The sequence below is a fragment of the Rhodnius prolixus genome, unplaced genomic scaffold, assembly GCF_049639745.1.
Source record: "Rhodnius prolixus isolate KJV_2025 unplaced genomic scaffold, Rpr scaffold_29, whole genome shotgun sequence".
NCBI lineage: Eukaryota > Metazoa > Arthropoda > Insecta > Hemiptera > Reduviidae > Rhodnius > Rhodnius prolixus.
The window spans coordinates 784,356-797,864 of record NW_027411628.1 but is presented as its reverse complement, the minus strand read 5'-3'; the positions used below and the strand labels follow the sequence as shown (position 1 = coordinate 797,864).

At 36.8% G+C, this 13,509-nt stretch overlaps 1 protein-coding gene across 1 annotated transcript; it reads left to right on the top strand.

The window, feature by feature from the left end:
* The first annotated feature begins 12,221 nt into the window (after positions 1–12,221).
* Positions 12,222–12,914, top strand: LOC141459906 (uncharacterized). Its single transcript, XM_074139468.1, has one exon. It carries the CDS (start codon positions 12,222–12,224, stop codon positions 12,912–12,914), a length of 693 nt encoding a protein of 230 aa, XP_073995569.1.
* Positions 12,915–13,509: the final 595 nt, after the last annotated feature.

Here is a 13,509-nt window from a genome sequence, read left to right as displayed (position 1 = left end):
TAGAAACCTTGGCCAATTTTCTGTTCTTCCATCTTCTGATTGTGACGCCTCATTTCCTCTAGACGGTCTCTAGCATCTCTCGTATCTTTAACTGCCTTAGCAACCGCTACTGCTCCACCCGCTAGACTTCCTAGAGCAGATAAACCTGCAAATAATGGCACCAGAAAAGGGAGAATACCTCCAGTTCTTGGAACTGGTAATATTCTTGGTAATCTGTCTAGTTTTGATTTGGATGAAAACTGTTTAGCTTTTTTCAGAGCTGTTTTGGAGGCTCCACTAATTGATGTAGGCGATGTGACGCGAGCAGCACTTATTACATCTTTGTAAGTTCTTTTCTTCTTGATACCATCACCTCCTCCCAATTTTACTTTCATTTTCATAGCGTTAGTAACAGCCCAAGCAGCCGATTTTTCACCAAAAGATGAGTCACTTGACTTTGTTCTTTGCCAAGCTTTTTCTGCTAAGATGCGATCAGCGTTAGGCCTTGATTTTAAATCTTTGTTTTTAAAATATGCAATGTCGTGCTCCCTGCAGGCCTCGTCTAAAGGATTAATACCTTTATCACCACGCGCTAATCTTTCCTGTAATTTAGTTCCGGGACCACAAAATCTATAACCTGGAATATGCGCTTCAAATGGAAGCTTGTTAATCACTGAATTTATCAGACCTCTACCCGTTGTTTTCCTTTTCATTATTTTGACTATTCTTAGATCTGAATCTGCTTATATAGGTTGAGAATTAGAGCCATCAACATCAGTATGCGTTTGGAGAAACAAAGTGAACGTCTACCTGTTTATAACGTGATTCCTTCAGGTGAAGAACAGGAAGCAAATGAAGGTCATGGCCAATTGTTGCCTGATAATATACGTGCACTTATTTGTGGTAGTTCGGGGTCTGGTAAAACCAATCTCTTAGCTTGTTTGCTTTTACAACCGAATGGGTTAAAATTTGGAAATGTGTACTTATGTAGCCGATCTCTCCAACAAGAAAAATATCTATATTTAGAAACCGTATTCAAATTAGTTCCAGAAATAGGTTTTCACGAAATCAATGAAACGCAGCAGGTAATCACACCAGACAATGCTGAAAAGAATTCTATCATAGTATTTGATGATATTGCAATGGATCAACAGGACATAATCAGACAGTATTACAGTATGGGAAGGCGTAGAGGAATCGATTGTTTCTATTTGACACAAAGCTATGCAAGGATTCCTAAACATCTTATACGTTATAATGCCAATTTTATTGTTATTTTTACGCAAGATGATTTAAATTTAAGGCATATTTATAACGATCATGTAAGTTCACCAAGTGTGTCATTTAATAATTTTAAAGAAATGTGTAAGGTCTGCTGGGATGCACCATACAGTTTTCTAACAATAGATAAAACAAGAGACTTACACAATGGGAGATTTCGAAAAGGTTGAGATACATACATCTATATATAGAGCAATGTTTTCGATCGGTCTATCATTATTCATAATGGATCCTAAAGTTACACAACATCTTATCAAAACTTCTAAAACTCTGCGAGAAAAGTTCAAAAGTTTAAAGAGAGGCCTTCAATTATCGCAGCAAGATCTGGAAAGAAGTTTAAAGCCCATTTCAGAACCGCTACAAGAGTTAGTTGAACAGAGTAAAAAGCGTTCTAAAAGATCCGACGCTTCGACTTCTGCGACATCGCTTGAAAAAGAAGATGCTAAAGTGCCGCTCAGAGAAGAAGAAGATGTTAAATTACCGCTCAAAGAAGAAGATGTCAAATTACCGCTTAAAGCTTCAACTCCTATACCACGAAAGGATATTTTAGATATTAAAATGGAAGAAGAGACGTTTGAAGACGCTGATTCTCCTCTAGAGCAAATTAAACAAATACATAGTAAAGAGGAATTGGAGAAAAGCTTAGAAGAAGTAGATGAGATAGGATCTTTAATAAAACCATATTTATTGAAACATATGACTTCAGATACTAGCGATCTTGATGACAGATACGGCATCAGAGTGTTACCTACTGGAGGCATGACAATAGGAAATGCACAGGTAGACATTGAGGATAATGATATCAATGTAAATGGAAACTGGTATAAAGGTACTCCTGGGTTATTACAATTATTATTTTTAAAAAAGCCGAACAAATACACTGTAGAAGATTTGGAAAATTATAAGGATATTTTAGAAGTTAGTAACGCACATAAACAACAATTTAGCGATGAAAAACCTCTTAGCGCCAGCAAAGGATTCAAATACAAAAATATAATAGCTCCTTTATTTTATCCTTCTACGGGTGAACAGATGGCTCAACCCTATTTCACGCCGCCATCAACTGCGGATCAAGTTACTAGGACACCTCGGACTACAATTGCAACAAAGCCTATTCAAAGAAGATACGGTCTAAGACATACGGGAACTACTACTACTGGTAAAGGTATGGATGTGGGGCAAAATATTTATGAATACTGGGATGATCCAAATGAATTAGTGGATCGACTTCGGCTCTTATATGCATCAACAAGTGCTGGTCACACTGGACATGGAAATGAAATTCATTCTATAATCGAAGAGTTGAGAGAGGCGGATATTATTTATTACGAATTACTTGTGGAATAAATCATCAGTTGTTTTTTGGTTTTCGATATGTCTGTAGATAAGTTTGGCAGAGATTTGCATCACTTAAAAACACTATTTCATGTTAGCGATGACGAAGATGGAGAATATATCGACTTTGAAAATAAACGATTACTTGGAATCAATAGTCCTGTTGATAGTACAGATGCTGTTAATAAGATTTACCTTGAACACTTTATAACTGAAGAATTGGAAAAGTATATAAAAGAGTTAGATTTAGTAACAAATACATATTTACAAGAACACTTTGTTAGTAAACGTTATCTTTTAGAACGTATGACGAAGCCCGAAAAAAAGTTACAGATAATTTTGTGCGCGGTTTATTCACTGTTTTTAGGAATCGATTAAGTTTATTGAACCCAAATGTTCCTATAACTGCAGCTACGCTTAAAACGATTTTTGAACCATAAAGACATGTCTAGCAAAGAGGCTGTAGTTGTTGAACTTCATAGACCAGCACGTTCACGCTACCCTCGAAGGCGTAAAGTGCTCAAAGGTATTGATGATTTATGGCAAGCTGATTTAATGGAAATGATACCATATGCTCGTCAAAATAGCGGTTTCAAATATATATTAGCAGTGATTGATTGTTTTTCAAAGTACGCCTGGGTGGAGCCTGTTAAATCCAAAAGCGCTAAAGATGTCACTCAAGCTATGAATGATATTTTTATTTCAAGTGGAAGAGTACCGAAAAATATTCAGACTGATAATGGGAAGGAATTCTACAATGTTTCCTTCACGAAACTCATGAAGAAGCACAACATTAATCACTATAGTACTTACAGCCAAGTTAAAAGTTCAATTGTAGAAAGATTTAATAGAACCTTTAAATCTATGTTGTATCGCTTATTTAGTCTCAGAGGAAACTACAATTATACAAAGCATTTACCTGATCTCATAAATACCTACAACAACAAAGTACACCGTACTGTTGGTATGGCACCAACGGAAGTAAATTCTAACAATGAAGCATTCTTACTAGCTAATGTCTACTTTTCTAAAGCAAAAAGGAAAGATAAACAACGCTTTGAAGAAGGAAACTATGTACGTGTTTCGAAAAAGAGAACTATATTTAGCAGAGGTTACACACCCAATTGGAGCACTGAATTATTTAAAATTATTAAAGTCCGCAACACTATTCCATATACTTACTTGTTGGAAGATTTGACAGGACAGCCTATTCAAGGAGCGTTTTATACACAAGAACTGCAGAAGACTAAATTGAAAGATGTTTATCTTGTAGAAAAAATACTAAGACGTAAAAATGATAAGCTGTATGTAAAGTGGTTAGGTATTAAGAAACCTTCTTGGATAAATAAAAATGATTTAGTAGAATAATAAAGTTTTTATAATTAAATTGTGTATTATTAACCTTCCACATCGTTAAGGAAAATAATAAGAAATGGTTATATAAAAAAAAAAATTATTCAATAGTTTTTACATCATCATCATCGGTGTTAAAACAGTTCATAATTTTCCTCAAATAAGTGACTTCTTTATTAACATCATCTGTTAAACTCATTAATTTAAAATATCCATTTCTTAATAAATTGATCTTCGGACGTTGATATTTGAGGAGATCTTCTAGCCATGATGGTTTTCCTCGTATAACCATGGTTTTATGGGTAAACATCTCAAAGAAAACTGTTGCATGCTGTAGTTGTACTTCCACCGGTACGGATCCGTTTTTGTTTTTACCAAAGAAATCATCACATATTTGCTTGTTATCCTGTAGAGTTGTCCAATCTTCCTCATTTAAGTAGATAACTGCTTTTTTTGTTTTTAATGCGATAAGCGGTGTCCCGTCGTCAGACAGACCTGTTAGCACTTGTTTTGAGCGTTTGGTGTTCAACGGAAAGCTGGTGGTAAGCTGCATTCCTGTACCACATGCTATCTTAAGATGTAACTACAAACTGACTATGTCACATAAAAATTTATATTATATATGACAAACTATTTTAATAGTATTACAACCCCAACTATTTAGTGAACCACCGCCCACCTATAGATAGCCTTGAATAATCACACCATGAGTTCAGTTGTATACCTTGACTAGTATCATAACATAAATCACTTTTTCCATAATAAACTCTCGTTATATCACACTCTTTCTTAATAATAAATATAGTTATTAAGTGTTAATAATATTCCCAATTAAAAATATTCTAAATAACATTAAAATGATGTAAACAATACAGAAAGGGTGTGATAACACATGATAAGGTGCACGTACGCGCGTGGCGACACATGACGTGTATAGTAATTAAAAAAACCAGATAAACATTCCTATGTATGCAAGTTTGTATGATTCACCCATACATGTGCAGTTTGTGATTCCGCTCATTACCTCAAGGTCAGTACACAACGAGATCTTGTGTGGTTAACATAGAGATAGAGTAGTGTAGATAATGAGTGCTTTACCATCTTTTTCTTTTTAAATTATTTAATAATCTTTCTACGATTAAAAAAAAAAAAGGTGTTAAAATGATGTACAAACACTGGATAGGATGTGCTAAAAAATAGAAACAGGATGTGATAAGAACATGTTAAGAGAGGTGTGTGTGAGTCATAGGAAAACGCTACATGGCCATCATAATAACCACATAAATAATACTAATATTCTAAATTAATTATTAAAATGCGCTAATAGGATGTGTGTGTGTGTGTGTCATAAGGGATGTGCAATGTACCCGGCATATGCCCCCCACCCCAGTAACCCTTTCATCCATTTGGACGGCTTGAGGGTTATGCCTTGTGACGTAGGACTTGCGTTCCTTGTGACGTAGGAGATTAGTATGGTCGTGGGACTGGACGACCATGTGACGTACTCTCTGCCACTAACCCCTCTCACCCATTTGACCGGCATGAGAGGTATGCCTTGTGACGTAGGACTTGCGTTCCTTGTGTCGTAGGAGATGCGCATGTGTGACGTCAAAGGAACGCATCTCCTACGTCACATGGGGCAGGTCCTAAGCCATCCTCATCCCCTCCTACTCCCACTCCTAAAGTGAGTGAGGGTGAGGGGGTGGGAAGGGGCTTGGCATAAGACCTCATCCTGTACGATGATTGGTAAGTAGAAAAGATGGGAGAAGACGCGCGTACGCGCGCTACCTCTCATACGTACGCACGCTCGATTTTGGTGTGGACAGGGGTGAGGAAGGGGGGAAACCCCCCTGCATTCCCTCGCCCTGTCACCCATAAGGGGTCGACGCAAAAAAACGTCCTCGTATGCCCAAAACTATACTACTACCAAATTAACGTTAGAATTTTTAATTTCGACAAACTGCTGTTGAAAAGTTAATAACTTTTGATTCATATCATTCATTTGTGATAGTAACAAATCTAATTTTGGATTTTCTCCCATTTTTTATGTTAAATGTTTTAATATAATTGAAAAATCAGAGAATTAAATATTGTACACTTATAATCTTGGTTGCTAGCAAAGTATACTTGTAAATTAAAACTGTCCGGTAGGACAGTTGTATAAGGGTTGATCATCAAAAACTGCACGAAAAAGCGTAACGTTGAAAAACACCTAACTTTGACAATTTTTTTCTCTTTTTCTATAAAAGATAAAATTCCCAAATTTTCTTTAAATCTTACTCCAAACCCTCCTTTATAACTGTAATTTTTTTGCAACAGCCTAGATTTGATAGATATTGAGAAAAAAGATGCTGAAAATGAGCAAAAACGGCATTTTCAAAAATTGTTCTTGTTCTTGTTCTTCTTCTTCTTCTTCTTCTTCTTCTTCTTCTTCTTGTTGTTGTTGTTACCTTTTTTGTAAACAACGTAGCGCCTAAACGCGTGAACCGATTTTCATGAATGAGGTGTCATTCGAGTCGGAATGTTATGTAGATGTGCCTTTTGGGGGTCTCGATGCTGCACATCGAATGGGAGAGGAGTTAGCCCCCTTTATGTAAGGCCCCCTCCAAAATTATTATCATTAATTACTCTGTAAATCTTAGCCCGATTTTGATAAAATTTGGTAGGATGACAGGGTTAGGGCTCCCCTACGTAACATTAAAGCGACGATCTGTTCTTACACTTGTTAAGGGGAAGTATAGCAATCGTTTCAAATTATCGAAACGTGAACCGATTTTCATGAATAAAGTGTCATTCGAATCGAAATTTTGTACAGATTTGCACTTTAAAAGTCTCGACGCTGTGCCTCATAAGGAGGGGAGTTTGCCCCACCCAAGTAAGGCCCTTTCTAAAACTATTATTACCAATATTTCTATAACGGTTAGTCCGATTTTGATAAAATTTAGTAAGAAGAAGTGGTTAAAGCTCCTCTACGTGGCTGTGAAGTGCCATCATGCTTTTACTCCTACTAAGAGGAAGTATTGCAATCGTTAAAATTTTCAATGAGTGAACTGATTTTCATCAATGAATTGTAGTTCGATTCAAAATCTTTGCCTCTTTGCCTTTTAGGGAGAAATACTGTAATCGCAGTTTATTTTTCTTACTCCTCTTAAAGGGAAGTACTGAAATCGCAGTTTAATTTTGCTATTTACGTACAAATTACCTTCCTATTTTATTCAAAACGCTTTCTCAAAAAAAATTGTCATTGAGGATGGCTTGGGGACCGCAACTATAATCATTCTTTAAAAAGATCTGTCCAGTGGTAGTAACTCCGACTTAACACCTTTTCAGGTTATAATGATAAAATTAAATTTATTATTCCCAATTTTAATAAAATCTGAAAAGCAGATATGTAACTTTGCAAAACATACAAAAAAGAAAATCTGTCCAAAAGGTACAAAAATCTCTTTAACAAAAACTTACAGTTTAAAATGTTAAGTATAAGGGTTGATTAAACGCCAAAAGGTACACAAATCAGCTAGTACCCAACATTTCATTAATACTTCATTGATATTATTTTAAGTAATTTTACTACATTAATTTTCATTAATATTTTTTTGAATTTATTAGATGTTTCACAGACCCTTATGCTGGCCAGTTCATTCATTTTCTTTTTCTTTTTTTTTATGATTTAAGTCGCTTCAACAACTTCAACAATCTGCGGTTATTGGCGCTCGCAGCTTTTTTCAGTGCACTGCCGGCCTCCGGACAGTGTTCTCTCGTTACAGACAACTCTGTCCATCACCCGGACAGTGAGCTGTAAGAAGCTCTTAGAAAGAGAAAATCTAAGGGTCAGCAGCTGGATTCGAACCCGGAACCTCCACGTGGGAATCCAATATGCTAACCGCATAGCTAATCCCTTCCCTTTGTTCATTCATAATATTTTATTTTTTTGTTATAATTATGATAAAATGTATATTATATTTTCGTAATTAAATAGGTACTTTATTTTAGCTTTATTCCAAATTATTCTTCTGATTTATCTTTATTATGCTCTTTATTCTGAATAGTCACATATATCGTATGTATGTACATGCACGTTAAAGTAAAAAAAGACAAAGGCAGAGTCGGCTACTATTTAAATTTGAATCACGGATTTAAAACAATATTTCAGTCTAGAATTCGTCTTTCCGAAGTATTCGTGAGCACAAATAACGCGTAGGTAATATCAAGTAAATTATTCAGCAATAATTATTCATTTCTCAATTGTAATTTAATTTAGTCCCTCTAATTTTACTTATAGTAAAATACTGGAATAATTATGTTAGCTGTCATAAAAATATGCATATCTTATTTATCTTATTACAGTCAATCTAAGTTAAATGGTGTTCTACTTGAACAAATATTGTGTAGATTAAAATGGCCAGCATAAGGGTCTGTGAAACATCTAATAAATTCAAAAAAATATTAATGAAAATTAATGTAGTAAAATTACTTAAAATAATATCAATGAAGTATTAATGAAATGTTGGGTACTAGCTGATTTGTGTACCTTTTGGCGTTTAATCAACCCTTATACTTAACATTTTAAACTGTAAGTTTTTGTTAAAGATATTGATGTATGAATGTTGATGGCCTAACCATCAAAGTTCAAGATCAAGCAATCACAACACGCCCCTCCACTAAAGCAATACTGCAACTTAAATTAATCTTAAATCATAACTTTTTTATTTTATTTTTAAAAAAAAACGGCTCGATAGAAAATTCTCAAATTTTAGGAGATTACACAATTTGCAGTAATTTATATTCATGCGAAAATTCACGTAAATGTGAGCACTTAAAACCAGTCAAATCACAGTTTATAACAGACGCGATGTGTACACTATGAGAGACTACATACAACTCTCCAAACCAATGGAGCTGGCCCCTCCCCTTAAGTCAGGCCAAATTGCATATTACATTCCCCATCACGCAGTTCACCGTCCAGATGATCCCCCGGAAAAAATCAGAGTCGTCTTCAACGCATCCCAAAAGTCCTCTTCAGGCATCTCCCTCAATGAGCTCTTGCTCCCTGGACCCCGACTACAGCTCGACATCTGGAAGGTGGTTACCAGATAGATAGATAAACTTCTGTATTTGATGTTATTAACTTATTACAGGGGCTCTGAAATGTACAATAATTTTAAATAACCACTGGTATAAAGTAATAAAATAAATTAAACAAAATTAAACATTTCTTTGTAAACAAAAAATAAAAAATAATAATAATCATTAAAACATTGTCCCATTTATGTAGCTCAGGCGTAATTTTAACTAGACCTGGCGTAATATCGCGATTAAATCTCTCTATTTGCCCATTGGCTCTAGGGGTACCAGTAACTATTAGGATATGTTGAATCCCCCTCTTCTCTAAGAATTCCTCAAACAAATTGGAGGTAAAGCCAGTTCCTCGATCAGAAATTAATTTAATTGGTTGACTATAATGTCTAAAGTAGTTCGTTAAATGTTTAATCGCTTCCTTGCTATTGGTAGTTTTGCAAGGGTATAGTTTGATAAATTTCGTAAACCCGCAAACTACTTCGAATATGTATTTGAATCCCGCGGATGTTTTTTGCAAGGGCCCGTAATGATCTACATGTAGATGACTAAATGGAACATTCCCTTTATGAATACTATGAAGTTCCCCTTCACGTTTACCAGAGTTGGGTGAATAGACAATACATTTAAGGCAATTCCTAACGTAATTTTTGATTTTGTCTTTCATGTGTGGGAACCAGTAAGATCTTGTTACTAACTCAATTACTTTGTCAACACCGAAATGACCCATTTCATCATGATAAATCTTAATAACACTATTCTCCATACTTTCAGGCACAAAAAATAAAATCTTTTTATCTTTCTTTCTATAGACTAAGCCGTTATTTAATTCAAACTTATTATGTTCGTTGTGTTCTAAATAATCTCTTATCTTGATAATAGCTTTATCTTGAGACAACTGGAAAGCTAAATTTTGCTCCAACGTGTTCTCATGCAGTACTAAAACATTCTGGCATCTGCTTAAGGCATCAACGTGACCCATACCCTTCCCAGACCTATGAACTATTTGATAATTATAGTTTTGCAGCATTAATGCCCATCTAGCTATTCTTGGACAGATGTCCTTTTTATCTAAGGTCAATTTCAAACTTTGACAGTCTGTAAAAATTTTAAAGGGTATTCCAAAAAGATAAATGTGAAATCGTTTTATAGAATATATCAAACACAGACATTCTAGCTCAAAGCTATGATACCTTTTTTCCGCATCTCTAGTACGCTTACTGAAATAAGCAACGGGATGAAATTTCCCATCGTCACCTTGTCGCTGCATAAGTACCGACCCAAATCCTAGAGAGCTGGCATCACAATGTAGCTGGGTCTCAGCGGTGGGTGAATAAATAGACAAAACAGGTGGTGTCACTAGAAGTTTTTTAAGATTATTAAAACATTTTATATGTTCTGCATTAAATTTGAATTCGACCCCTTTCTTACTAAGATCATATAAAGGCGAGGCTAAAATTGAAAAATTGGGTACGAACCTTCTAAAATAACTAATCAACCCCAAGTAACTATGTAGCTCCTTTGAGTTCCGTGGAACTGGATAGTTAGATATCGCATCAATATGTTCACTGCAAGGAGAGATCCCATTTGCATCTACAGAATACCCAAGGTAATTTATACTGGTCATCAGGAACACACACTTGTCCAGACGTAATTCCAGCTTATTATCCGCCAGTAAACCTAAAACATCTTTAAGAATTGTCAAATGGTTATCAATTGTTTCCGTCGCAATCAAAATATCATCGAGAAAAACGCACACTTTTGAATCGAGAATGAGATATTTGAATATTTGATTAATAAACCTAGCGAAAATTGCTGGGCTATTGCATCACCCAAACGGCATTCGCAAATACTCGTACTGTCCTAGCGGGGTGATAAACGAAGTGTATTTAACGGACTTTTCAACTACCCTAATCTGATGAAACGCACTCTTAAGATCGAGTTTAGAAAAATATTTCTTTCCTTGGAGCCTATCCAATTGGTCATCGATTAATGGGAGCGGAAATCTATCTTTAATCGTGACTTTATTTAGTTCTCTGTAGTCAACGCATAACCTTAACTCCCCCGTTTTTTTCCGAACAAGTACAATAGGCGAAGCGTAAGAGGATCTTCTCTCACGAATAATTCCCCTCGACAACAGATCATCAATAAGTTTTTGAAGTTCAATTTTCTCCGTATATGCTAACCTTCTCGGACTGAAATTAAACGGTTTGTGACCAGGCACTAATTCGATTTCTACCTCTGGATGAATGACTGACTTGTTATTCGCGGTATTATCGGCACCTAAATAATTTTTAATAAGTTTTTCTACAGAAAGCTTATTCTCTATGCTTAGATTCTGATTCAAAGTAATTTCTTTTTCACTCGTTACTTCGTTATTATTTATTAGCATTAAAGCTTGCACGTTCGAGTCATAACTTTCATCTTTAATAATCAAATACTCCCACAGACTGACTCTGCCACGTACCTTGGTATTAAGATGGATGGCAGGCTAGGCTGGAAAAAACATATTGACAAGTTGGTCCAGCAGGGAGAAGGAAGGCTGGGGCTGCAAAGAGATTGGCGGGAATAAAATGGGGCGCGAACAAGGATTTAATGACTCTGACCTATAAGACTTATATCAGGCCTACTATAGAATACGGGAATGAAGTTCTTCTGACTGCGTCAGATAACTCTTTAAAAGCGTTGGATCTACTACAAAATAAGGCGTTAAGGTTGATCACAGGAGCCGCAAAGTCAACACCCATTGCGGCTATGGAGATTCAGAACCCCTTCAAATCAGAAGAGAAATTTCAGCAATAAACCTCTTTGAAAGAGTAAAAAGGCTGAAGATAAAGCACTGGGATTTGCAAGAATCGTCCGCCCAACGCTTGAAAACACAGAAACCACTCGCTGTTAAGGTTAGCGAAGTCGTAGCAACAAGAGGCCTGGTTCTAGGCAGAAAACAACCTTTTGAGCGCAGCTGCGTGCAGTACGGACACTTGGCGGAGGCAAGGCTAAATCTTATGCAACCGCTTCTTAAGGATCAAACTTCCGAGCAGGAAATGAGAGCGTTGGCCCTGGAGACGATACACTCCCGATACCCCGCTCGGGACTGGCTACATATCTACACAGATGGTTCCGCCCGAGCGGCGACCCATAACGCAGGGGCCGGAGTGTACTGACGAGAGTTCACGCTGGCTGAGCCAGTGGGTAGGATGTGCACTAATTTTGATGGGGAGGTCAAAGCTATCTCCATGGCTCTGGCTAAATTAATAGAAGACAAAAAGGATAACCCCCAAATAGTGCTCTTTATTGATTCCCAGGCTGCAATACTGGCAATCTCTAGTAGACACTACACTGACCACTCGGAGGTGAGGATAGCAAGAAGCCACATAGCTGTTCTGATCGAGCGGGGAACTCGTGTCGTGCTCCAATGGGTGCCGAGTCATTGCGGCCTAACGGGTAACGAGCAAGCAGATGAGCTAGCCCGCAGAGGAGCCGAAATGCAGCAACCCGACACACCGCTCGCCTTCTCCGCTGTTAAAAAAGTAGTTAAGTCTTCTTATAATGAAGAAATAAAAAGGACCCAACAGCATCAAGCAGAAGGAAAGCGGTGGCGGACGCTACTTGAGAATCCTGTTTTGGTAACAGCTGCAAGAAAGGAGGCTGTGGCATGCTTTCGTATGACTACAGGGCATGACTACCTCCAAAAACATCTGCACAGGATTGGGGTGGTGGACAGCCCTATGTGTCCCCTGTGCCTGCAAGAGGAGGAAATGGATAGTCAGCACTTACCGGTCTGCCACGCCTTGATAGATGTCGTCGCGAACAGCACAAATATAAATATCCATGACAATAAAGCCATTATGACCAAATTATATTGGTCTGCCAGAAGCCGAATGGACTGAGCACCAACGGCTTGGCGTTAAAAAAAAAAAAAAAAAAAAAAAAAAAAAAAATCTTTAATATCTAAATTATTTTTACTAGCGACAATACTGACGGTATCAGAAAACGTTATGCATATTTGTTTATTTGAGATGAAGTCTACCTAAAAGGCAACTACAAGGAATTGCATTATTATTAACAACATAAAAATTAATATCTAAAAATATATTACATGAATTTAAAAATACTTTTGTACAAAATATATCTATAATGCTTAATTTGGACTTATTTATACCTTCGTACAGCTTAATATTGGATGGGGCGACTAGAATTCTGTCAGACTCCACCATGTCATTCCTAATTAATGAAATGCATGATCCGGAATCTATGACAGCTTCTACTTCACTCTGTACTCGGCTTCCATTTATCACCAAAGAAGTATAATATGGCGGCAGTGGAGGTTTTTCTGCCACAATGCCCACCACCTTAGAAGTTGAGGCTCCAACGGATGTTCCTGCTGAGCGCTTTCTGTTCGGGCAACTGTTTTGTAGGTGGCCCTTTTCTCCACAGGTGTAGCAGGAGCCCCTTTCCCGCCTAGGACGAGGACATTCTGCTGCT

Bases quoted from the DNA above. Each gene is read 5' to 3' on its own strand.
- LOC141459906 (XM_074139468.1), top strand. From the start codon at position 12,222: ATGTGCACTAATTTTGATGGGGAGGTCAAAGCTATCTCCATGGCTCTG.